The following is a 26,321-nucleotide window of genomic DNA, read 5'->3' on the forward strand; positions in this document are numbered from 1 at the left end:
TTGCTGTTCTTACCTAAGGCACTCTGGCTACCTAGGTAACGCAATATATGTGTGGATTAGGTGATGAGTGATGCCCAAACAATGTCTTCGTTGCTCCTTCTATCTCAAGACAACTCACTACATCATTCACAATAAGGTAACAGTGAATGTAGTACGTACCCGCCTAGCCTAATGCTAGCCCCACCATCAATACCCAAACGCCTACGCCTACGCCAACAACCTAGAGGTTGGAGACCGTTCAGCTCTAACAGGCGCATCCATTGTCTTACTTTCCCATCTTTTTTCTAAGTACCTAGACAAACACGATCAAGTTCGACCTTAGTCCGAAAAAAACAAACCATTATTACATAGACGTCCTCGACGAGACACCACTTTGTTGTTTTTATCGACCCGACTTAAGCATTGTCCGTACTCCCCGCCGCAAGTCCACGAGTTCGCGAGTTCAAGTATCAACCCCTCCTCCGCATTCCAACCGCCGAAGCTTCCTCTCTCTCGTCCCCCCACAAACTACCGAACCTCTTGGTTTACCAACAAAGCCGAAGCCGTCGCGATTTGCGCTTTGTATACCACGGAATAAATAAATAAATAATCAAGCAGCGCATTTTCTCCAAGTCATCAGCATATCTTACCCTCTGCTTGTCGAGCGTCGATCTACGGGGTCCTTGTCGACCATACATACATACATACATACCATCATCATCTACCAATATATACCTATCGTCTCTCAGAGATCGCCTAGTTCCCTAGGTACCCAATAGGTGTGATATCAGTTGTCGCGATGCCACCGCTATCGTCCGTCCAGAAAGCGGCGGTAGCCAGCTTTGTCTCGATAACAGGTGCTCCTGAAAAGGCCGCCACGAGAGTACGCTTTTCTCCATTTCTTCTTCTTCTTCTTCTTCTTCTTCTTCTTCTTCTTCTTCTTCTTCTTCTTCCTCTTCCTCTTCCTCTTCCTCTTCCGCCCATGCGTCCGTTCATGACAAGTTCAGTTCAGTATCGCGACGATTTATGATGCCCGAAATGCATTGCTTTGTTCCGTTCCTTTCCTTTATTCTTGCCCGAATCCCCTCCAACTTATATTATCTACTCGGAAAAATGGTCTCGTGCTAACCAAACATTCAACAGTATCTCAAGAACACAAATTACAAGCTGAACGAGGCCGTCGATTCGTAAGTGGCTTTGCTTTCCTTCTTCTATCGCTCGTTATATATATTCTACATGGATCGCTTCATATTCGCTGGTGCGCCTCAGGTGTATCGTCGGCGTTTTGCATGTATTCCTCATGGGACGGCAGCAAGTTCGTGATCCTGTAGCACCGAATGTGGAAAGCAGCCAAGGTTATGGTCTCACAACTTTTCTTGTGCGTCCCATCGGAATGGATATCGATAGCGTTGAAGTGACCTTGGCTTGTTCAGGCTACCATACTGTTAAATGCCATATATAAGTGTAGATCATGTCGAAACTATCTTGTCTTGCCTTATATTGCTTTGTCGCCAGACCTGTTTCTGTCTATCCTATCCACTAGTCGCACGCACACACGCCTTGTAAACCTATTGGGTATATATGCGCTGTATTCTGAACTTATTTTTTACTAACTCTATGTGCTGCTCAGATATTTCCAGGGGACTGGCGGCGCATCATCTACAGCCAAGGATTCACAGCTCACCAAGCTATTCGACAGTCTGAGAAGTATGGGGATACCCAACGTCAATTCGAAGCGTGAGCCTGCTAACATGCGAGACAGATGCCCAAGAGGACCCAAAAGATTCGCTCGGCGCGGATTCATCTATGGCCTATCTGAATTCTATCGGGGTTGATCTGGAGGGGGCATCGCTTTTCCTTGCTATGGAACTCGTGCAAGCTCCCACCATAGGAGAGATCACCCGAACGGGATTCATAAATGGCTGGAAAGCTCACCACGTGTAAGTGTTTGCGCAGTTGATTACAAATTCGCGCTGCATCTGATCTAAGATGCATGCAAAGCCATGACTACCCAGGTACATACCACCAGCGAGGGGAGACTAACTAGTGTATAGGACTGAGGCCAAAACCGAAAGCCAGAAGCAGTATTTCAAGCGTCTTGCCGACTCACTAAGCAAAGATCGAGACCTATTTCGCAGAGTGTACAGGTACGCTTTCGTGGTCGGCCGAGAAGGAGACCAACGGGCTCTCTCCCTGGACAACGCAATCCTGTACTGGGAGCTGCTGTTCAAGAAGCCAGGAATGGTATGGATCGGAGAGACGACAGGCATAGATTGGCTGGCCGAGTGGATCTCGTTTCTACGAGAGAATTGGACGCGCTCAGTTAGTCGCGATATGTGGAACCAGACATTTGAGTTTGCGCTTAAGAGCATGGCGGACGAGGCATTGAGTTTCTGGAGTGAAGACGGGGCTTGGCCGGGCGTTATCGACGACTTTGTAGCTTGGTACAAGCGCAAGTCGTCGGCGATGGACGTCGATGCTTGACCAGTTATTTCCCGGGCCGGTCGATCTAGTCCCCCTCGATATCCATCCCTTCCATCCCGTAGAGCGGATTTTGACGTGAAGTTGTTGGGTGAGGCAGAGAAGTATGAGAAGATACGAAAGTCGTGTGGGCAGGCTTCGGTACCTTAAGCTTACCCCAGTACGATAAGCGAAACGATATAGGAGATATTACCACAGCGCCGCGCGGAATATGAGAAATTAGCTTTGCTTTGCGTTAAACAAACCATCGCCACCCTTGGCCCCCTTTTTAAAAAAAAGAAAAAAAAAAAAGGCACAGCGAAGGGAGGGTTGGTTTAATCAATAATCAATACACATATCATAAACATTATAAACGGATTGGAGCGAAATCCTCGTGCCTTCGTGTGGTGTTCTTTGTGATGTGATTTAATGCATATGATTTACTGTAGCGTTAACTGGCAAGTCCGGAGTCAAGTGCTAGCAAGTGGCTGTACCCCATGTGTATTTATGCCCTTAGGTACGCATGCTCTCCGTGCTGTGTCATAGTTTTATATTATGCGCGCAATATATCAATGGTGGTAACAGGTAGATGGCTCATGTCATCCGACACTCTTAAATTCAGCTTCCGCTACCACTATTATCATCTTCTTTCTACCTGATATACAGCATCTAGCTAGGTACCTGGGTAGATAAAGTACCTAAGGTAGACTGGTAGACAATTCGTTTTTTTGCCACCTTTGATACCAACTGCTAGCACACTGCCGCACCCCCCCTCTCGTGATGATAACCTGCAGTCCCCTCTAATCTAAGAAGACGGTAATCTGGGTAAGAAAGGGGTTTGTTTATAATATACAGTACCCCGCGATCCAAGGCCCCCGATCTCACCTCATCTCATCCCATCTCTTCTTATCTCATATCCCAGGGCCACGCACGCCGTCTTGAAGTTTTGCCCTAGCCCCCTCCCGTGCTCCCAGCTCGATTAAACCAACCTAGCTGGCACTACTACTACCACCACTACCACCACCCCTGCTTAGCCCGACCACTCGGGGGCGCCGAAGCGGCTGAGGGTAGCGAGCTTGCCGTCGCCGAGCTTGACGGAGGAGTGGCGGATCATGCGGGGGTCGAGAGCGAGCATGCTGCGCACGGCCTCCTGGGTGCGGACGCTGGCGTCGAACCGCATCGCGAAGTAGTGCCCCGAGTGGTGCCGCATCTGGTGCACGCTCGTCGCCCGCGGCAGCAGGAACACCCCCCAGTTCGCGATGCCCCGGATCACCCCCTTTTGCTGCAGGATCAGCTGCCCGGTCGTTAGGACGATTCTGCGAGGCGGGGGGGGAGGGGGGGGAGAGAGGTTTGGTTAGCCGGGGTTTTTTTTTCTGTCTGCGGTTGGTGGTGGGTTGTTCGATCATGGCATCATCGTCTTTCTTCGAACTGAAAAGATTCGATATGCAAGGACATGACATGACATGACATGGAGGGGAGAAGGGAGAGAGAGAGGATAAAAACATACTCCTTCACCTCGGCGAGGTTGCCCGGTCGGACCTGTTACTTCGTGTTAGCAGATATATCTCCCCTCTCTCTAACAAGTTACATATATATTTAAAAACAGGAATGGAAAAGAGAACCCACGATTCCGATTAACTCGTACAGCATCTTGTATAAGTCGGCTGCTTGGCTTTTTGTTTGGCTCTCGCTCACATGGATGGAGCGCACAACGACAGTTTCTATTTAATCGTTCGTCTGTTCGTTCGTTCGTCGAAACCGCACGTTCGGACCGTCTCGAGAAGGAAAGGGGGACAGAACAGAGAGGAGTCGGTCGAGCTCGAAAAGAAAAAAAAAAAAAGAAGAAAAGAAAAAAAGACTTCGATGTCTCGAATTTGATGTTTGATGTTTGATGATAGACTTGCGAATTGCGAGTTGCGAATCGCGTTTGCGAACCAATCGATAAGGGAATTTGGTGGGGGGCAGGGTGCGGATTTAGGTTTTGATAAGATTTTCCCGGGATCCCAGTCATGGCACATCGAGCTTAGATAAGCTATGTGTGAATTAAAGAGGCTGTACGGTATTGAATGTACTGATTGCAGCTAGCTCACCTGTAAATTGCAGTAGTAAGCCACCTAGAGTATAGCGTACAAGCCACTATCCGTCCCTATATTAATGTCAAGCCTATACAGTGCTAGTATCATCGTGGGAGCTGAATTACAGGAACCAGACGCTTGGCATGTGCAAGACTTTTAGAACGTCAACCGGACAACTTTAAAACTATAACAGCACCACTTAAACGACTTCCGCGTAATAACTAAGTATCCGTACTATGTACACCCTCAACCTTATCCGTGCACCCAGTACATAAAGTGCCACGTCAACCATTATATCATATTCAATCCCAAGAAATAAAATATAAAATTTATGTCGCCAATTTTCGCCTCAATTAGAGCTTTCTTATGATATAAGTCTTGACCAGATGCGTGCAGTGTTTCAAAAGCTATTCGAAGATATATTCAATTGAATTAAATGTTGACGTTTCGAGAAAAGGGGGCGCCCTCCTCTGCATATCTACCTGCGCGCTCGAATAGCTTTCGAAATACGGCCTGCATCTAATTATTATTCATATCATTAGAAATCTCTAATTGAAGCGAATACAGCGAGGTAATTTCTGTATGTTACAACCGGGGATTCAAAGGCTATAATGGTTGATGTGTGCAATGCGGCTCTGCGGGAGGGGCTCCTTTACGGTCGCATACATAGGTACCTAAGGTAGGTAGTCAATCAAATACATCTTCAAATAGCTTTAGGAATGCCGCATGCATCTACATGAGACTCGTATAATTCGGAAGCTCTAATTGATGCGAAACTGGCGATGTAATTATTATATCTTGCATCGTAGGATTGAATATGATGTTGTGGTTGACGTGGGAGTGGAAAATGTTTTTATATACTTCGTAAATATAAATACATAGTATACGGTCCGACGGTTTAACGGTTTATGTGGCGTATGTGGCGCATGTGGCTTTAGTTGGTTAGGATTATGTAAAAGTGGCTTAGAAAACATACGTATATCATTGACGATAGTTTCAACGTTATAGCTAAACAGCATGAATTATCTTTTTTCAAGCCGCTCGGATATTGTTTGGGGAGGGGGAGAGTGAATTAAGTTCAGCATTTGATAGAATGGGTAACTTAAATCTTGCCGATCATGTTTCCATGGAACATGACAGAAATATATAATATCGTTTTCCAAGTGCACATTCATCTTCATCACCAAAGTTGTAGAAATATCATCAATTATCTTCAACGACAACCATTATTGATAACAAGCATCCTCAAAAACTACCATCGTCAAGAACAATTCATCACCTCTTTTTACCTAGTTTAAACATGCGGATAAAGTTGTAATTATCACATTTACCGCAATGGATTTCTTAGATGAGCTTGAGTCGATGGCTCAGGTTGCGATCCAGCAGCCACAACAACTAGACGAGATACACATCGACGATATCGAGAGGTGGCAATCCATATTCGGGTACACGTACGCCCAAGCCGTGCGGAAAATCCAGGAGCACAGGACGGATCTGTCCCGAATCGCCGTTGCGGATTCTCACTGGGAGATCGTGCGCGCGGAAATGGAAGCGCGGGGATACGACAAGGAGGCCTACGAGCATTCCTGCAGTTTGGCCGCTTCTACCAGCGTCGTCGCATTTCAAAAGGCGCAGGTCAAACCCAGCAAACCCGCTTTCTACCTCTTGAAGCTCGAAGGGCCGTTCGGCGACGTAGCGCAGGTGAAATCGGCCGCTCAACTACTCGAAACCCACCAGATTTCAGCGGCACGGACGACTCGGGGGAACCCACGACCTTCTGCAAGGTCAGTGCCGATACCAAAGAGGCACTCCTCAGCTACCTCTCTGACCAACGGTCGCTGTTCCAACCTACGTTTGTCCGATATTCGAAAGCGGAGAAGGATTTATCCTCGCAGTCGGTATATCCCAGCCTCAGAATCGACGCCACCATGCCGCAGCATCGTGCCAACTCCAAGGACGATCCAAGGCGGGCCCCGGCGCAGAACCAGTATCCAGTCTGGTACTTCTTCTACGGCACTCTCGGCGACCCGTCGGTCTTGAACCGTCTCTTGGGCTGTGAACCTTCGTACCGCCCTGCGAGCGTGGCTCATGCCGTCATAAAGACGTGGGGTGGCAAGTACAAGGCGCTGGTCAGTACCATCGACGACAAAAAGGAGGTACGGGGCCAGGCGTTTCTCGTCGGGAACCGGGACCAGGAGCACTGCCTCCGGCTATACGAGACGGACAAATACGACGTGGTCCGGTGCAAAATCCGACTCGACGGCGAGAAAGTCAGGGGTCTTACGTTCCGATTCATCGGCGATGTTGACCCATAGTAGTTATTTGAATTGGAAGACAGTAATATTCAGCGGCGGCATATATAACTCAGCGGGGCCTTTTTTGGGTGGGTGTTGTTTTCTGGTCTTTTTTTGATCTGGAACCGTACGGGATATGTTGGTCGTTTCATGGTTGTTAGCGTTACCATTATTATGGTATTAATGGATATATACCTTAAGCACTTATTTATTGGGAATACATTCATTGTTTACATAATGTTATATTTAAAACGCGTCTTGTTATCTGGGACGCGAATATCAGAGTTCCTGCTAAATCGAATTAGGAGTCTTTATAAAGCTTAGGCAGGTTGAGTGTACGTGAGATGTATAGATTAGTGACAAGAGTACCAAAACAAGTAAGGGATTCCATAAGGGAATACATGTAGGTACTTAAACGTGATAGATTGAGTTTAAACAATGCTGTGAGAGATACGTACCTAAGGGTAAGTATAAAAGCCCGAGCCATGCTACTTAGCATCTGTCCTTCTCTTTCTCCCAAGCATCATCATAATACTCATTTATCTTTACTGTTTGGCCTCTGCTTTATCCTCCAAAACTACATAGATACGTATTCCCCTTATTCACAATGAGTGTACATAGTGAACAGTCCGGTTCTGACGGGACAGGTTGGCATTCAGAATCTGCCGCAGAGTAGCGATCTGCGCCGAACCCCGAGAAGGAAAGGGCGACCGATGAGGACAGAAGCTTACCCTTCTGTTTCGGATGCGAGTTCAAAGTCATTCTTCGCCCCAACCCCGAAAGTGGATTGCAATATCCCAAAGACACGAGCGTCTCCCGGCAGCGTCGTTTCGGTTTCCGCCTCTTAGATGCAATAGCCCAGGTAATGACCGATGCCGGGCTAAAGAGTGTTGTCTTCGACGCGGCAGATCAAGACAAACCGAACTACGGTGTATGGAACTTGATGCTCGACGGCTCTCTAAGCAAGCATCACATTCTGGATGGCTTCTGTAGGTGTAGTTAATCTTAAAACTATAGACAAAATAGACTCTGATGATTATGGAGACCCTGTTGAAATCGTGTCCCCGGTTCTTGTTGCGGATGATGGATGGTCAAAGAAGATGGACTTACTCTGGACAGTCCTCCATCGATACTTTGAATTCCGCAAGGACACCACCTGCGGTTTTCATATACATATATCCTTCCAGGAAGGTCATTTCACGATAAAGCAGTTAAGAAGCCTGGCGAAGGCAGTGGCATTCTAGGAGCCAGCCACTGCGAGGTACGCTCCTTTGTCGCGGCAAGACAAAGCCACCAGCTTCTGCCGGTCGAACCTTCGCGCCGCACATGTACAAAGAGAATTGAAGGAGAAGGGCCCCCTGAAAGGTCTCCAGTCGATATATGAGAAGCTCGACTCAATGGACCGAGATGAGATCGTGGACTTTATAAGTCCTTCAAAATATTTCGCATGGAACCTTCAACCTTCAAAAGACGGCAAATCCGGATCTATAGAGTTTCGTCGACCACCGGGAGTAGACACAGCGAAGAAAGCAAAGCATTGGATTGCGTTTACGATGGCCTTCGTTTGGATGTCTGTGAAGTTTAGCCCGGAGGCGTTTATAGATGCGAGTTCGAAGGTCAAAGGCAATTTCCGTAAACTTTACCATCCGGATTTCCAAGAGCAGCTACTACTGTCGGCGCGAGATATTGGGGAATATTCGAACTTGGACCCGCGGCTGCAGCAGGAAGATGACATGCAGAACCTACATATCACCATGATGGATAAGGCTAGTTTTGAATGGTTGAATAGAGACGAGGCTATCAATGGAGCAAAAATAATTAAGTCAATAATTAAGTCATTTGAAGTAGCCGGTACGAAGTGTAGTCGCTACGGTTAGCTAGGGAGTATGGATAATGGCAGAAACTGGATTTCATATTTTGTTTTTCAACTCTCGTGAATGCTGTGTCTGTGTGTTCTAGATTAGATGCAAGTAGGTACTCATCCAATACAATACCACAGCAGAGCCCGCTTCCTTCCGGCTTGGCTCTGAGATCACTGGAGCAGGGGGTAGTACTTACTTACTTACCTAAAGCATAGCGTACAGCTACAGCTGCAGCTAGGTACTGCTGCAGCTGCAAAGAAAAGAAAAAGCAAAATCATGGTCGCCGGACAGGCCGTCCATCCCCAAACATTTTGGGGGCCACGCATTGGTGCCGAATACCTGTACCCCTTGTAAGTTGTCCCCCCTTACGCTGCAAACTTGACGGATCTGCCGCTAGGTTACTGTATGGTACCTAGGTAGGTACCTAATTGACAGATTCCACAGGGATCGCCTTACATACATGCCTACGCCTAGACCTTATGCCAGAACGTCGGGAACATGTGGGGCCTGTTTCTTTTTCTTTTTCTTTTTTCTTTTTCCTTTTCTTTTTTTTTTATCCCTCCCCCTAATGAATGACCTTAGTTCTTTCATACGAACATACCTCCTATCCAGGTATTGTATCGTATCGCATCGCACCACATCGTATCACGTCCGAAGGTGGAGTCAAAAAAACCAACCCGCCAACCCGCCGTCTTAAAATCCCACCCCATCCCCTTACTTCGCGTATAGCGTAACTATTATATACATATCCTATAGGTAGCGTAGCTTATGCATCCTTTATAAAATAAGCCAAAATCTCTACGAATCAAGGACGTTTGTTTAGATGAAAGATGTTAAAAAAGTTATTTTTGTATTGATGCCTTTTTTTTCCTCCTCTTCCACTCTTCTTGCTTCCACAATGATCAAAGTAATTACTAGCTCCCATACATAGTACAAGCGGAAAAAAAAACGCCAGTAGCAGCAATAGCCACAAAATAAAACACATTTAATACAACGCAAGTTTCCATTAGCCTATGCCCGTTTCGCTGTGCCCTTCCTGGCCGTAGTGGCCTGTCTATACAAGTATATACATACATGGGTAGTGTACAAAAACGCAATCATTAGATGGGTAAAGGGGGAAAACGGGAGGCAAAAACAAAAACAAAAACTAGAAAAGAGTAATGCAAGTACGCATCGGAGTGGGTGAGATCAGACCCAAACGTCCGTGCAAAAATACAAGGCGAGCGGTAGCAGCAGAAGGGGGAAGAGGGGGAGGGTTGTGTTGCCACTAAACCCATCATCATCCATCTTTCTCTCAGTCAGTCAGTCAGTCTCTCTCTCTCTCTCAATATTTCTGATCTCGTTATTAGCCAATTCGCCTTAATTTCAGACGCGTGTCCACCTTATCCACCCTTTTGCCCATTCCGTTCGTCCGGCCGATTTTCCCGCCCTGCCAAATTCATCCATGCTGATGCCGCGAGATATAGGAGTAAAATAAAAAAAAAGAAAGAAGAAAACGATAACGAGAGAAACAAAAATGCAAATACGTGCTGCTATTGAATCGAGAGACAAATGACGATAATGACGATGACGACGAAAAAGCCTCCAGTTTCCTTGCGGTGGTCCTGTATTAAAACCCCTCGTCATATCGACGGATGATGTCGATTGTCCGTAGAATGCCGCCAAAAAAGAAAAAAACCGAAAAAAGGGAAATATCCACAAAGGGTGGGATTAAAAGACAATATGGGGCAGTTGAATGCGCGTCTATGTATCCGAATCCTCGTTCGGCATCGTTCTGGACTCCATCGTGTCCCACGAGTTCTCGAGTTGTGCACTACAAACGAGTTGTTAGCAAAAGGGCCTTGTAGAACAGTTAAATTGTTGATGTTGTTTCGAGTTGCTTACCCGGTGCCCTTGACGAGCTTGATGCCCTTCCTCTTGGCGAAGGCGAGGAATCGCCTCTTGGTTCGTTCCCTCTTGAAGTAGGCTAAGACACAGCCACGCTTCTCGTCACTGACGGATACCAGCACCTTTTGGCTGTCCGATGCGTACTGAATCTCCTTTATCTCGTCTACTGCTAGATCGAAGTTGATAGGCTTTTGATAGAACCCCCACGTCACCTTGGGATGGACGTCTCGTAGCACTTGATGTTCAAACAACCCCTTCTCCGGCTTCCAAGTCCAGTATTGGGTGACTTCCGTGCTCGTGGTCAAATCGTGAGTCTTGATCTGATACACGCGCCAGTCCAGGTGCATGATTCGCCCGGCAGAAAAGGAGTCCGTCGACGTCCAACCGCTGTATTCGAGGTCGTCCTCTTCGGGTTCGGGTTCTGGCTTGGGATGCGAGGGCAAAGGTGCCGGCTCGATGCGCTGACGCTTTTGCAAGCGCGGCGTAACGGGCTCTAGAACTTCTTGAGGCTGCTCGGATCCCTTCTGAATGTCCTCCACGTTAGGCGTGTCATCCGGATCGACTTGTCCGATAGAGCGGCGGGGCTTTCGTCGCACCAACCCAGTTGACTCCTGCTTAATCTTCTTAGCCGCGGCCTTTTCCGGATCTTTGTCTCTGAGCTTGTAACCTGAAGGCCGCCCAATATTGCCGAAACCATGTTTTTCTCTCAGAAGTTTTAGGCTAGCATCGTGATATAGATCGTGGGTTATCTTGGACAGGTTGAACTTGTCTCCCTGCGCTTCCGCGATATCGTACATTCGTTGTCGTAGCCATTCAAGCGGGGTCATGTCGAGGTCAAACTTCTTGAGCTCCTCGTGCACATTGACTAAGCGGAACATGGTATCGTAGTTGATAAAAGTCTTGTAAAACTTGTTCATCATATCCTTTCCCACAAACTGGTAGGGGTGCCACTCTCCGTCTCTGAGGAAATCAACGACAGACTGGCCCCTGTTAACTTGGCGGTTGGCAAGGAAAACCGTGTGGCGAACAGATTGGGGATCTCTTCGAAGCTGGTCTAGCTTTTCTTTCCACTTATCTAGCTGTGGTTGAATGATAGCTTCCAACGGTTCCCACTCAGGGTCCCAATACGGATGATCCTTGTCGATTCGTTCGAGGGGGATACCAGCATACATCGAAGGCTCCGTCATGACTTTGCCGTCATCTTTCAGCGCCAACCTTTCACGGGTAACCTCTTGAGCCTCGATAGGCACCGGTGTTGATCTTTCCGTCGGGGGTGCAGAACCCTTGGCACTTGGCAGCGACCTTCGGCCAGAAGAGGGTTTTATAGGAGCCTCGCCGATCAACTCGGGGATAGCTAGAAAGACACGATTAGAAACGCAAATAAACCGATATAAAAAGGGGGACCTACATGGCCTGCCAATCGGCGAACGGGCCGCAGCTGGAAGACCGGGTAAGCTATGTCGCTGCTTAGGCTTGAGGGGCCTATCTTTTATTCGAGCAGCTAGAATACCGTCAGAGACATCTGCATTAGTCTCCGTAATCATACCATTAGAAATCAGGCTGGTACGGCCACGGTTGTTGCTGCTACGTAGAGGCATGGACCTGCCGTTGAGCGAATCTGATTCTTCCACGGGGTTGTGGTAGATGCTGCTAAGAAGGTTACCTGGATCTACAGGAGGCTCTTCCTCCTCTTCTCGCCGACTACGACGTCGCGTACCATTGATGCTAGTCCATCCAGCGCCATTAGCCTGGGACGATATATCACGACTAGGTTGGCGACGGGTTCCGCTACTGCTCTTAGGTCGTACGTTCTCCTTAGACGCTGCTACCTCGCGATGACGAGCGAAATATGACTCTCGCGCCTCATCTTCGACTTTGCGCCGGGATGCAATACGAGCTTCGTTGTCGTCGAATTCGTGAGCTAGTCGTTCCTGCTCCTTCTCGTGGTTCTCGATGTCGCCTTCTATCGCCCGCAGCTCGTTCTGAAGCTGAGTCTTTCTGTCGTACAAATGGACAAGCTGAGCTCTCAGTTGATCTGCATGGACACGATACTCCTTCTGGTTTCTCATATCCTCTTTCTCTCTTGTGTATTTGGTAGTTTGCCAATGGCTCTTCTCCGCTTCATCCCAGTCCTCCGGATGTGACCCGAAAGATTCCTTCTTGGCAGACATGATGCCGACTAAACGCGCATCCACCCAATCCCCAGGCAACACTTTCACTTCGCTGCGTAACATATATTAGCAGGTATTAAAAACTAACTCGTGAACGGCCCTGCAAAATTCGCATGCGCTGAGAAATGGTTCGAACCGTCGAATGCAAGGTGAGACACAGTAGAGAGCGATAGAAAATGTTGTCGACAATGATGTGATAGTGGATCAAGTATATAAGTGTAAGTGTAAGTGTAAGTGTAACGATGCATGAAGGGTCCGTTCACAGTATTAATTCCCAGTATCGACCGAAAAGATCAACGATGACGCGCGGGGGGAAAGGAAGGAAGGAAGGGAAAGAGAAGGAAAGAAAGACGAGGGGGGAAAAAAAGGAAGGAAAAGTGAGGTACGTATAATATGGTATGGTATTTTGGTATATAGCAGTGGTGGGGACACGGATCGCATTGTGATATATAGATGGGATAGAATATAATAGACAGGGGTATAATGGGGCAGAGGTAAAAAGGGAGATAAACTGGAGATAAAATATGTTTAGGTACTTACCAATGAAGCCCTCTTACTCTCTTACGACTAGAGCGTATGTCCCAATGCTTTGCTTCGCTTCTGCGTGCAAGGTTGTTTGACTAAGTTGGTTGATTCATGGGCAAATAAGGTAGGTTATTGATTGTCGCGTTATGTTGCTTTCCTTATTATTCCCTCGAGATAGGTTGCGGGAGATATTTATCTGCGAAATTAAAGAAAACCAATGATGTAGCCTGCAGCGATAGGTACTGCAATCTACCTAATGTATACGCGCGGGTGGAAAGTAAGTGGATAGAGAAGCCTAGAGTATAAATGTTTTTGTCAGACTTAACGTGTATTGGTATTGACGAGTATGAAAAAGAAAAAATAGCGTATTATTAGCCGGACGTGTTGAGGGAAGACGAGTTGCACGAAAAGGGGAAAAAAATTTGAAGGTGGTAACTGATGTTGGTTACCTAACGAGTTGGTTGCCCATGAGATGAGGTATGAAGTATTCCATATAAAGCTGTCGGGAGAAATCAACCTACGACCAGCTGGCGTCAAATCAAATAGGAGGGGGTGGTGGGTTAAGGGACTAAGGCAACCCAGAACGATCAATAGAAATGTGAATACTTTTGATATGATAACATAACGTTAGGCACGTGTTTATGAGTGTGTATATGTGTATGTGGACGTGCATGTACTTAACGTATCTATATAGACACGTTATGTACTATATATGAATTGGGTTTACGGGGGTTCGTACGTGCAAAGATAGGTGCTATCCTATTAATTATTTACCTCGAGGTAAATAAGAGTGATGAACGGTAGACGATAGACAACAGACGATGGTGGTGGTGGTGGTGGTGGTGGGCTTGACATGCCGAATAAAGAAAAAGGAAAAAATAGAAAATAGAAAAAAAGGTGATATGCAAGAAAGTAAACGTGACTGATATACGTGTTCGATGAGATATAATAAAATACTTACCTATAGAAGAACCCGTAAGATGGAGCATTAAGTAAGGAAATTATTGATGACCGGCCTCAAAAAGTGACTAATCGAATCAATCATCAAAAGGCAATTTCCTTCTTCTCTCCTTCCTCTATTCTTCCTCTTCTCTTCATGTATCGTGAAACTTCCAATAATACCTAATGCTAGGTAAGCTTCAGGAGCACTCGCTTTCCTCGCATTCGCAGCTGGAAAATCCTTTTCGAAAAAAAAAAAAAAAAAAGGGTCAGCAAGTAACGCCGACTTTAGTCTACCATATCTAGGGATATTATGCAGACAATAGTTGAACAAGAATAAAATAGAGCTGGTGCAATAAAAACACGATAACACTAGTGCAAGTATACTACTATGTTTAGACACCAGAGCAAGCAGCTAAGGTAGTACCTCAGGTACCTCTTCTCAAGGTATCTTAAACGGGATGTAGGTGAATGACTTGGAAAGTAGTAGTATAGGATGGGACGACGAAAGGTTTATGACAAACAGAGTTAGACGAGGGGTAAAAAAGGGAAAAGGGAATGCAAAAGCGAGCAAGTAAATAATAGTAGTATTTTATTTACCTTGGTAAAATACCTCTTTAGGTGAGTTATACCGAGCTTGACCTGACCTGACCGATCAATAATAGTGGGCGGTGGATATGGATCGATCGTTAGTACCGAAGAAGAAAAAAAAGGGTGACCGTGTTTAATTAGGAATTCGTGTGGCAGACAAATCGAATAGTCTTATTAGTTGCCCGATCCAGTCCAATAGTTGGAGTCGGATGCAAGTCGATCTCTCCAAGTATGGATCCCCGTCTTTTGACAAGGCCTGTCGATGCGGCTCCCATTTAACAGGGTCCCGGCAATGTAGGAAACTTTCTAGGTGGAATGACGGAATTTTCGGCGGTGGGTGATGTTCTATTAGTCGCGATGATGCGTATCTTCGTATAACTTCTTGCTGCTTTTCTCTCCCCCTTTTCTCTTTTTTTTTTCCTTCTTCCAAGCCCAAAAAAGTTTTTCAAGGCCTATATCTCCCTCTCCCTCTTCTCGTCATTCGTCATTCGTATCAAAGTTGCTGCGCCGTGTTGGAAACTCGCGTTTTAAATAATGTCGATGACGATGATGTTAGTTTAGTGCTGCTGGTCTTATGCCGGTCTGTTGATGCGCGTTGGGGAACGCGCCGGGGCGATGGGTTTGTAAATGGGGGCTTGGCAGGGTACAGCCAGGTGTAGCTTGAAAATAGTTGGAAGGGGAAAAAATAACAAGGGAAGAAATCCAATAAGCAGGATGCTCGATCATATAGGAAAAACATGGGGGTGATGAATGCTACCCACTAACACCGACAGCCATATGAATAATTGCCAAGGTCATCTAATACACGTATTTTGGTATTATTCAGACCGGCTATCCAGACTCGGGTGTGAGAAATGGTGAATGGTGGGCGTGTGCAGGCGACTGACTCGAGGGGGGAGGACAAGAAAATCCTGAAAAAAAAAAAAGGTACGGGGAAAAATTCGATTGGGAAATAGAATTACAGAGAAGAAGATGATGTTGATAATAATAATAAGACGAAGAAGAATAAAAGTAATAAATAATAACGTAGCAGTAGGTACTTAGGTTTGGCTTTCCACGGAAGGTTTTTCTTATCAGGTTGAATGTTGAACGTTGGTATTAGATGGTAAAGTTGGTAGTAGTGCAATACACTCATACGCTCCCCGACTCAATTCCCTATAATGTATATCTACCTTGTTATAAGTAACCAGGTACGTGTACCCTAACCTAACGGTCTCACGCTATTTGCGTATAGTACATATAATAGTACTTCCAAGGTTTCTGGATTCTCCTTTTTACTACCGGTACGATACTACATATGCCTTGGGGCTTGTAATTATTTCATCCCTTATGGGTCGACGGTTTAAACATTCAAGATTCTAGGTTACTGCATTGCTAAATCTTGCTAAATAGATGATCCGTTTTAGCTATGCAAACATTATTATCTACCAAGGTTAAGTACTCGGGTAGTAGGTATTACTCGTTTCTTCCTATTTTATCAAACTTTCTCTTTTCTTTTTTCTTTTTCCTTGCCTTCTTAGGAATGGGGATGGAGATGTACATTACGTATATAGGTAAGGGGGAAATGCGATAGGCGGCAGCGCGCCAATAACTACCGATTTATTATTGGCGCGGTACGACACTATTTCTCTGACGTTTTAGGTAGAGCTCGCCCACGTATTCGTTAGACTCGGGACTGCGGGTTTGCATAGGGAACATTACCTAGGAGGTAGGTACGGATTAAAACAAACAACTCCCCCGCGCATCGACCGCAAATATAAGTCATATATATCGTACCTACTATAGTACCCTAATGTATTCCGTCGAATTGTTATGATATACTTGGTAGGTTGGTAATTAATGAGGTCGTACTACATACGAACATCCTAGGTACGCACATAATCCCACATCACACGCAATTACACATTTACATATTACACAATGTATAGGTGCATTAGTGTACATGTACCTATATGCAGGTACCTCCATATATAGCTACATAACATACCTACCTCATACTACCTCATGCTCATGGCTCATGCTGCTCATGGCTCATGGTCCATGGTTCATGGTTCATGGTTCATGTTACCTTACCTAGCAGCCGAGGTTAGGTCCAAGTAGGTTAGGGTATATCCCTACTTCTGCTTCTACTAATTACTACCTACTACTACTACTACTATTACTATTACTACCTCTATACGAGCTATTGTACGTACGCGGATCGTATACCTGCTACGATCTGGCGAATAGATTGATGCGTACGGTTTAGGTCGGAGCCTATATACCTCCGTACACCATGCATGGACTATTATAGGTAGATGACTCGACTAAAAGACGCCTTGCTAGTCTATAAGACAAGGGACCCGTCGGACCGTCATATCATGTCATCCATCCATCCATTCATCCAGCCAGCCCTCGCGTTCGTTGGTTTGGGTCAAATTTGGAGATAGGTATTCAGATCCCGAGTTGACTACTATGGTACTATGTTAGCATATATGCATGATTTTCCTTGGAGGCTTGGGTGAGCAGTGAGCACCTGCAGTGAGCACTAGGTCAGGTTGTTATGTATCGTCGAAATTTTGACACGCTTATTACACCATTCGCGCCTCTTACACACGCAGATACCTGACGGCACCAAGGTAGGTACGTGCAATCCCCCGTTGGCACGGAGTACATGCGTCTCGTAAGACAGGACGGTACCTATATTATGCGCGATTGATAGTTGATGTAGGACGAAGAGGGAATCTTTTAATGCTTCTTCTACTTCTTTTCCTCCATCTCTCTACTTTTTTTTCTTTTTTTCCTTTTATGTGTGTTCTTTTTCTCTCTTGAATTTCCTGACCTACGGCGGTTTTTGAGCAAGGGGGTGGGTTACCTTTTCCCATCTTATTATATTTAATAGACGGTCTATTATTAATACTTCGTCGCATTATGCACCCGAAATTTTTTTAAGGCGGTATACTATACCAATCCGATTCGTAACTGGTACATCCAACTTTCTCCTATAGTTCGCCAATGCAAACTTGGTCAGGTTGGTCGAATGTTAAATTACGGTTGCCGTCGCTGTTTAGTAGGCGACCTCATAACCTTTCGATTAGCCCGATCATTTATTATTATAGTTATTCAGCAAATAAGCTACTTAGTACACTACCTAAAATAAGCTAATGTATATTTTATAATTCTATTCCATCCCTTTCTCTAGCTCGGGCTTAGACTTACAAAGCCACAATATCGCATGATGGAAGTAGGCATAATCCATCCATCCATCCCATCCTACCTCACACTTCTATACAACATAGGCAACAGGCACGATACCTAATGCACCTCTCGTTTTATTTTATTTTTTCATCTTATTTTATTTTTTCGTAAGCACCTAACCTAAGGATTTTGGAGCGAGGGAGGATGTGCTTCGCTGAATGTTGCATGTTGCATGTTACATGTTGCATAGAATGATATAAATAGAGGCGTAGTCTTACGAGTACCAATAGAACCAGAGTCGCACTAACAAAGCCAAAAAAGCTAAAGCTGGTATCATCATTCATCTATTCATTCATTCGGTCATTGCATACTCCGTGCTCCCGTATCCGATCTAATCTATAAGACTTGGCATTCTTATTTGTTATTATTTACCAGGACTCATTATTTACTTCTATGCCGTATAGGTATGTATGTATGTATGTACAAATTGGAGGCAATTCATCTTCACTTCTTCATCTGTAGTAGCCTAACTGAGCCCGTTACATACGCGTGCAATTTTACACATGAGGTAGTTGCTCGATTGGGCAGGATTTATACTGCTACCCCCTGCTGAACCCGTCTCGAAGGGATTCCGCTATCCGAGGTTTCACGAACAGATACATTACAACGGACACGTACAGGTACCTCACGTACAGCTTCCCGCGTAGACTTATACATTAGGTACTGTAGGTAGGTAGGTAAATATACGATGTACCCCTTGATAGATTTCCCATTCGCAGTATTCAATCCGAGTGATCCATATCTTGGACGTTCATATTAATAAAAAAGCACCGAGGTAGGTTGGTACTAGGGTCTTACCTATGGCTTCCCCCGATCAAAATATAACATTAAACATTAACCTACGTGGTAAGATGGTAAGTAAACATGAAGGTATGAATGATAGAAAAGCAGGCATAACCCAAGTAGGAGCATATGGGTTTTATACCCGACGTCATACGTTCCATTAGGTACGTTCGAAACGTTCGAAACATGACAAGTAACAAGTCAAATTCTATTGCGGACCACGTCATGCCATGCAAGCTCTAATCGGCAGCAGCAAGGAGCTAAATCAATGAGGAATTACGACATATGCACAATCCGTGCAGTTGCTGCAAAGTTAATGGATTTCTATACAGCCTTCAGCAATATACACAAGTCTACGACTGCCGCCCTCTCCTATGCAGTCATAACTCCACCTCCCCATCCCAAAATTTTGCGTCGCTACAAATGCTCACCAGTACTCAGGCTTGACGTAGTTAGCGAAGGTCTTGGGCTCTTCGTAACCGTGGTGGTCTCCGTGGTGGTGGCCATCGTCTTCAGGTCCGATATATTCCATCTTGTAGACACTGCCGCACTCGGGGCATCGCTCGACGGGTCGCTCGCGGGACAACTATATATGAATAATTAGCTAGGTCTTTCACAAAACCATGTTTACCAGCAGGAGGAGCTATGGTCTTGGATCCAGGAGTTGAGATCGGGGAAGACGTACGCCGAGCCAAGTGACGACGTGGGAGTCGGCGGGGACACCAGTGCAACCAGCGTACTGCTCGTCACCAGCAGACTTGACCATGATGGGGTTGTCAAGAGTTCCTAACGTGCAACAGTCAGTCCAAACGAATATTTTTTGTGTATCTGTTTTATTGATAGATCCAATTGGGTTATTTGGGTTCTTACCTTTCCGGGAAGCATCGAGAGGTCGCATGTCGAAGATATCTACGCCCTCCATCTTTCCAAGAATTTCCAATCGCTCCAGACCCGTGGACTGCTCGAGATCGGTAGGGACTGTGCCGGGGGCGGCACCGGGTCCGATTAGGTCTTCCTCGGTCCTGATTTCTGTAATTGCATAATGTCCAAGTCAACAAAAGCTTTCCCCACCAAGGTCGAATAGCTCAATTGAAATTTTGATAAGCCGTACCGCTGAAGGTCTTGATCTTCTTGCTGATGCTAGCATGAGGTTCGACGTCCTTCGCCTCCCCTGGAAGTAAGGTACTAGTTAGCTGCTATGTTGATGGCGACGGGTCGCATCGTACGATGCACGCTCGGGCGCAATTCGGTAAAGGTATTTTTCTTACGGCGGATAGCGGAGACTGCAAAGGTTCGTCTGGCAACGGGAGACACAACGGCACGGCGTGCCACGGCTATGACGGAGCGTTGCAAGAACATGGCGGCGACAATTGGAGGTCAACAAGGAGGTGGTAGGTGGCAGGTTGAGTGGGTGGGTTGAAATCGGTGACGTTTTTGTTTGTGAAGGTTGTTTAGAAAAGAGGGATTTGCAGATGGTCTGATTTGAGGATTGCTTCCGAAGCTTGGGCATTGCTTGCCCCGGGCGCCCGAAAACGCCAAGGACCCATCCCCATTCGGGAGCTTAGGCGAGTCACCCCTCTCCACATTGTTAGTCATCAGTCATCCATATTATACTACGATGCTATGTCATGTATGATAGAGGTACTAGTGCTGTCTACGTAAACTGACGTCGCACCCCAAGTGCTGCGCTTTAATTTAGGAAATCGGGCAGTAATTAAGCTAGCGTACCAGACTTCAGGCACCAGTAAGAGGTTACTCCGATCCCTGTTACCTGCTAAAAGCGGAAGAAGAATAACAACATTTTATGAAATTTTATGAATGTTGGAAAATACTTCAAAACGCGTAGGAATTACACTTGTTCGGAAGTACTTCGGATCAAATCCCTAATCTTGCCCGTTTCCTTAATTAAAGCGCAGCACCCCTTTGGGGTGCGTCGTCGAGTTTACGCAGACAGCACTAGTACCTACCTAATGTATGGATTTACTACATAGGTAATGCAAGCTACAGCTACCTAATGCCAAATGGTAGTTATCTGTGATCACATGATTTTAATACTTAGATCCATGATGCAGCAAGTACCTAGAGGTCGCAGATAAGGTTTCGAACGCTACTTGGAAGCTACAAATTTGTCTAAGGTCTGGTCCTGGTCTCATGCCATCTGCTTCTTTACTTCTGACCTTTTTTTATTTCTTTTCTTTTCTTTTTTCTCTTTACAACTTCACAATCCAATTTTCGACACACATACCGAAATCTCGTTACACTATGTGCGTCAACATCCGAACCGTCTTTGCATATGCCTATGATTACTCACATTAGGTTTATTATGCGCAACAAGCCTAGGCTGTTGGGTGTCCATGCTTAATCACTACAGCTTTCCATTTGCATATTCGTCCCTAATCCCAACTTGGAAGTCATATGCCTCTACCGGACAGTCTAGACCATGGGGCACCGCCGTGGTCTAGAATTGCATCTTCGGTATTACGTCTATAATAACCATAATGCTATAAGGCACGTCACATACGAAAGAGAGACATGCATTCAGTATACCATACATTATACGCACACAGACATACATACACACACACTATACCAGGTACATATTGGGGTCTTCTGACTTTTTTTATTACTACCTGATCTTATCAACTCGGAAGACGGTAAATCGACGTGGCGAACAATACAGATACCCCATGCGGGCCAGTTCTCAACGATAATATGCCAAGAGATATCCTTGAGAACTACCTATATTGGCAAGCTCTAGACAACGGTTAAAACACATTGAAAGTACGAATAATAGCACTAATGGCGACATGCTCGGCAAGTAGGACAATCCGTTTGCCACGATGCAAATGAGGGTCAGGGTGTCACATGTCATCCAAACCTCCGACCTATCCCCTATGATCATCACGACTTAGACTAACAGTCCAAGCACTGCTAAGGGCAAGAAGATCCACGTCTAACACTTTATTACCCCTTAACCTGTAGGTGTATTCCCAGGTAATGTGCAAGCCGCCACAGCCAGATGAATCAACAGGTCTATCATCTTATCTGTGTGTGTAGGTAAGTGCCTAATCCAATCATGCTCAAGCCCAAGATCCCACATTCTAATCAGCTTGGGCCTTTCCACTGTTCCTCAGCTTGAAAGCTTCGCAAACTGAGAGTCGTTGATCCTTGGTGGTGTATCTAAATTCAACATCACCACACCTGCCAGCTTTAGCTTCTTCCTCAGTGACCCATAAGAATGCTTGATGCTCATTAGGATCTAACTTGATATCGTATTGTTCCACCTCGGTCAAGAAGGAGTATTTGCACATGCATCGGTTGCCCCGGTAGGGGATGGGCAATCCCTTACCAACGAGGGTAACAATGGACTTGGCGCGCAGTCCACTTTCTTCCCATAACTCGCGCGCCACGGCATGCAAGAGAGACTCGTCTTCGTAGTCGCAAGCCCCTCCTGGTACCTCCCACAGCAAAGGAAACGAGTCGTGTGCCGCTCTCTGCACGATGAGCAGCTTTCCCTCCTCATTGAAGACGAAGGCAGCAACGGCTACCGAGTTAAACTGGGGGTGCTCTTGTAGATATGCCTTCAAGGGGATTTTGAAGCTAGCGAGCGAGGCCGGTGAGGTAAAAGGAGTAGGCGCAGGCGGCGCGAGCCCCGAGATAGCATTGATGTCGCCCATTTTGTGGTAAATCTGATACGCGTAGTCAAATAGGGTCAGCTCAGCACAGGGGCTTTATTTTCACCAACTCAGTTATGTTGAGGTAAATTTCGCTGATTTAGTATTGATGCTAAAGGTGAGAGAACTCGATTGCCTAGTCTCCGGGAATCGGCCACGGCCCAGATTAATATATTTCTCGGTGCGTCCCTTTTGCGATCGAGAATGATAACTTCTCTATAAGAGGATCCAAACTAGTCCACCAACACGGGAGAAAAAATGACGAGTCGAAATCGAACCCTGGACTAATATTTTGCATATGCCCTCCTTATAAGATGGTTGAGGCTGAATAGGCCAAGAGTAAAAACTTGAAGCCTGAATCCATAATGGCACTAGCAACCGAGATAAAGCTATAGTAATATCCACCGGCCCGTTTCAGGCGACTATTCGTTTCATTTGATAGTCCATTTGTCGGGAGGACCGACCGCTGACAACGGCTTTCAGGGGGGGATTTGCGGTGTTGCGAGGGACAACTGAGAGGGACAAGTTGACAACCTTGCATGATTCCTTGATAGACTAACCCGGTTACGGATGCGGTTGCGTATGCGTAGCCCTTTCGTTGAACGTTTAACCCTGGGAGATGTGATAGGCGTACCTAAAACATGCGCGGAGATATTATTTAGTAGCCTGGCGAGGCAGAGCGAGAGCGTGTGTTTAGGTTAGTTAATGGGTTAGCGGATATCAGGGTGCATTTTCCCCTCCAGCGCCGGAGCTTTACTCGATTCAGCTGGTTTCTGGCAAGCAGATGTGATGAAAATGAAAAAAAAGCTGAGTGACAACGTGTAATAATCGACCCGTCCCGCTCCAATATTCTGTAAGAATTATTTATTGTCTTAGTCCTGAGCACAATATAATGAGGTGAGATACTGTGCAACGTAATATACTACCTCAATTTTTTTTGTTTGTCTTTTTTTTTTTTTTCCCTTTGTCTTAAGAAAATTCTGAAATGCGGTGCCGAGACATTTCGAAAGAACCCTCACCTTCGCACCTTATACGCAATTAAGCCCATGCATCCTGGTCGATATCCATTACGCAGTCGTAAGCACTATAATCCAAATACACCCCCCCTTTAAAATTGACTTTTGGACTTCTCAAAGCTTGTCAATATAGTCAGATAGGTAACCCCAAGGCAGCCAGCCATATATGATTCACACTTAAAGTATATATAGGGTTGTATCCATAAAGCCAAAGGCAGCAGCATTACCGCCCTTGTCGAGAGGCAGCCAGTGAGACCAAGTGTTAGGTAGGTACGAATAGTGTTCAAACCACCGCCCCGAAGAAGCTGAGAACCTGTTCGCCATGTGATACCACCTTATAATTATCTAAGGCAGGTAAACTATGCTCGCCGTACGGTTCGGAGAAACTGTATAGACTACCAACTTGGAATCAGCTTAGGACCAATGCGCCGAAGCAATACGCTAGTGTTGTGAGATGAGCAGCAAGCAAGTTCAATCCGACAATCTACGTCCACGGGTATGTACCTGTCAGTCTATAAGGGCGACGGAGGGCCATATGACCAATTCTGCCATACGACACAATGCGTGTTTGCTACGCATGGTATATTCGTCGTGTCAAGCAGTCCCAATCTTTCGAGCGTATCAAAAGGCTTGTTTGTTCTCGGTATTACCATGAGCTTGGCTTGCTCGTACACCGGCTTTTTAGATATATCAACTCTATCATACCTGGTAGCTTTGAAGGAGCTATGGTGGAAACATGCGGCTACCAGCAGGATCAAGATACTAGGATTCCATAGTTGGATATGACATTGGATATGACAGGCTTCTTCTATGTGGTAGCAACGTCTAGCAACTACTTTGCCACGCTGTTCACACTTCAAACAGCGTTGTCATATACCTCTTTATGCTCAACCATATTGGTTCAACTCCCAAACCAATTGGCTGCCCTCATCGTGTTCGATCATGCCATATTCTATGTTGTATCATGATAAAGTCATTTCCCTTCGACGTTAGGGCTCATCTTGCACTTTGCCCCAATTGCGAAAGCATGTTGCATCCGGGTTCTCGGAGTCTATAGTTATTGAAGACATGAAGCCAAAGAGGTACGTGGGCAGATACCTCGTTGACATTCTCGTACAAGCTGCCATGGCTCCCAGAGTTGATGCATCAAACCCAGGCACCCAGGCGTTTACCTTAGATGGGCAGGGATGGGTCATACAGAATGTGATTTCAATCAAAGACCTAAACAACACTTAGTAGATCTTCCGCCATTGATAAGAGACAGAGAAGACGAAAAACGACAATTGATTGGCAACATATGAAAGGGCGTGGGTCAAGGAGATCAGTCTATACGATATCACATTTTGAGAAGAGCGATAGTCTCCTAGGCAGCGACCGAGAGAAGCTCTCCATCGGTTACCTGTAAACACTTATCAGATATTCCATAGCGATTCGTACCGATTCGATCCTTTCGTGAGGTCGCTAGCCTGACGTGGCATAGGGTGAGGTTAGTGATACCGGAAAGAAGTTCTATCCCATGCCACTATCCGTCTATGAATAAAGAAGAGGGCCGTCCTCATCTCACCGAATGCAACTCACAGGATGCGGTTGAACAGGTCGCTACACACACGAACCTAACCAGGGGGTTCTTAGATTAATAGCTTCACAAATAACGCCCACTATGAAGACGTTATTTCTAGCCCGTCATCATATCAATACGCCTTGTTCCATCTAGACTTGAGAAACTTAACGGCAAACACATAGACACATCAATAGAATATTGCCCGCCTGGAATACTCGACTGAACTGGAGTCACAACTCTGACATCTAATAGACTACCTAAACTTGACCGGGGCCCGGGAACACCGTACTCCCACGATATTTATCTCTCCTCGTTGCCGGAATCAATGTTGACCTGTCGTATAGGTATGTAATAGGCGCATACGAACAGGCTACTCAAGCCAGTGCGCAGTCCAATTTGCTACGGTCGCTTTCTATCACGCTTCTTGATACGTACTAGAGGATGGACTCACGAAATGCTGAAGAATGCAAGGTGTTGCGTAGGTATTGCAGTCGGCTATGAGATGACGGAGGGCGACGGCCGGTATTTGATTAAAGCATCTCCGTTACGGTACCTGTAAGCAATAATAGCAGCCAGGACACGGGAGGGGTAACAGTCGAGCCAAGTCATGAGCCGGGCCGACGTGCACCATCATTCTCTGAAGGCCGCGCGCGCCGAAAGCAAAGCACAAGAAGAGGATCGTTGACCAATGGGTCGGGATTTATCTACCCTTACTAGATTAGATACATACAGCGCCCGCGGTAGTGGTGCACCGCAACTTATATCCGGTGGCTTTTGCATAATACTACCTAACCTTTGGCTCGCTTGTTCTGAGACAAGGCGATTACTGCTGAGACAAACGGGCCAAGCCAACGGCGCCGAACACGTGTGACAGCATAGGGATTGGCATTATATAGTCGATTCGGATCAGTCGGTGAAAAGAAGGGGAAAAAAAAGAATTCAAGCAAAATAAAAATAAAAATAATACGTTAGGTACCTTGCCAGGTAGGTAAGTTAGTTACGAGTTTAATCCTTCCCCATCTTCTCTTCCAAGTTGCTATTGAAGCAATTGCTTCATCTTGAAGAGTATGTCGAGAATAGGAGAAATCTCAAGAGGGGAAGGGTTCAAGAAAAAAGAGACGATGAGACTCTGAGACTAACGTGAAATGGACAGAAATCACCGCATTGGAACGCTTGGCGATCCCTTACGGTTCGTTACCACCGGGACCCCTTGGCTTTTAAACCCCTGGTACGGCGCAAAGTTTCTACATACCTCATAGTATTTGAT

General features: G+C 45.9%; 8 protein-coding genes across 8 annotated transcripts; 4 read left to right on the forward strand and 4 right to left on the reverse strand.

Annotated features, from left to right (window-relative positions):
* The first annotated feature begins 66 nt into the window (after window positions 1–66).
* F4812DRAFT_439462 (DUF298-domain-containing protein) lies at window positions 67–2,829 on the forward strand. The gene is made up of 5 exons (XM_047935076.1): window positions 67–862; window positions 1,123–1,166; window positions 1,610–1,686; window positions 1,742–1,919; window positions 2,034–2,829. The coding sequence occupies exons 1-5, from the start codon at window positions 779–781 to the stop codon at window positions 2,461–2,463; spliced, it is 813 nt and encodes a 270-aa protein (XP_047787395.1). The 5' UTR covers window positions 67–778; the 3' UTR covers window positions 2,464–2,829.
* F4812DRAFT_439468 (ribosomal protein S6) lies at window positions 2,830–4,489 on the reverse strand. Its single transcript, XM_047935077.1, has 3 exons — window positions 4,066–4,489; window positions 3,947–3,978; window positions 2,830–3,755 (listed from the first exon to the last, which is right to left on the reverse strand). The coding sequence occupies exons 1-3, from the start codon at window positions 4,087–4,089 to the stop codon at window positions 3,470–3,472; spliced, it is 342 nt and encodes a 113-aa protein (XP_047787396.1). The 5' UTR covers window positions 4,090–4,489; the 3' UTR covers window positions 2,830–3,469.
* Window positions 4,490–5,849: 1,360 nt separating this feature from the next.
* Window positions 5,850–6,960, forward strand: F4812DRAFT_466558 (uncharacterized protein; the record flags this gene model as incomplete). Its single annotated transcript, XM_047938556.1, has 2 exons — window positions 5,850–6,196; window positions 6,259–6,960. The coding sequence occupies 2 exons, from the start codon at window positions 5,850–5,852 to the stop codon at window positions 6,827–6,829; spliced, it is 918 nt and encodes a 305-aa protein (XP_047787397.1). The 3' UTR covers window positions 6,830–6,960.
* Window positions 6,961–7,029: 69 nt separating this feature from the next.
* F4812DRAFT_439476 (uncharacterized protein) lies at window positions 7,030–8,751 on the forward strand. The gene is made up of 3 exons (XM_047935078.1): window positions 7,030–7,096; window positions 7,267–7,797; window positions 7,853–8,751. The coding sequence occupies exons 2-3, from the start codon at window positions 7,674–7,676 to the stop codon at window positions 8,050–8,052; spliced, it is 324 nt and encodes a 107-aa protein (XP_047787398.1). The 5' UTR covers window positions 7,030–7,096; window positions 7,267–7,673; the 3' UTR covers window positions 8,053–8,751.
* On the forward strand, window positions 8,136–8,751 carry F4812DRAFT_439479 (uncharacterized protein). Its single transcript, XM_047935079.1, has one exon. It carries the CDS (start codon window positions 8,206–8,208, stop codon window positions 8,683–8,685), a length of 480 nt encoding a protein of 159 aa, XP_047787399.1. The 5' UTR covers window positions 8,136–8,205; the 3' UTR covers window positions 8,686–8,751.
* A 1,436-nt stretch (window positions 8,752–10,187) lies between these two features.
* On the reverse strand, window positions 10,188–12,728 carry F4812DRAFT_466560 (uncharacterized protein; the record flags this gene model as incomplete). Its single annotated transcript, XM_047938557.1, has 2 exons — window positions 10,188–11,911; window positions 11,966–12,728. 2 exons carry the CDS (start codon window positions 12,726–12,728, stop codon window positions 10,551–10,553), a joined length of 2,124 nt encoding a protein of 707 aa, XP_047787400.1. The 3' UTR covers window positions 10,188–10,550.
* Window positions 12,729–18,723: 5,995 nt separating this feature from the next.
* On the reverse strand, window positions 18,724–20,439 carry F4812DRAFT_439498 (COX5B-domain-containing protein). The gene is made up of 5 exons (XM_047935080.1): window positions 20,072–20,439; window positions 19,915–19,974; window positions 19,674–19,832; window positions 19,489–19,589; window positions 18,724–19,389 (listed from the first exon to the last, which is right to left on the reverse strand). The coding sequence occupies exons 1-5, from the start codon at window positions 20,160–20,162 to the stop codon at window positions 19,231–19,233; spliced, it is 570 nt and encodes a 189-aa protein (XP_047787401.1). The 5' UTR covers window positions 20,163–20,439; the 3' UTR covers window positions 18,724–19,230.
* Window positions 20,440–21,904: 1,465 nt separating this feature from the next.
* Window positions 21,905–22,480, reverse strand: F4812DRAFT_461931 (NUDIX hydrolase domain-like protein; the record flags this gene model as incomplete). The annotated part of the gene is made up of 1 exon (XM_047937946.1): window positions 21,905–22,480. The coding sequence occupies one exon, from the start codon at window positions 22,478–22,480 to the stop codon at window positions 21,905–21,907; it is 576 nt and encodes a 191-aa protein (XP_047787402.1).
* Between the last annotated feature and the right edge of the window lie 3,841 nt (window positions 22,481–26,321).

Source organism: Daldinia caldariorum (assembly GCF_022478825.1).
Source record: "Daldinia caldariorum strain CBS 122874 unplaced genomic scaffold F4812scaffold_16, whole genome shotgun sequence".
NCBI lineage: Eukaryota > Fungi > Ascomycota > Sordariomycetes > Xylariales > Hypoxylaceae > Daldinia > Daldinia caldariorum.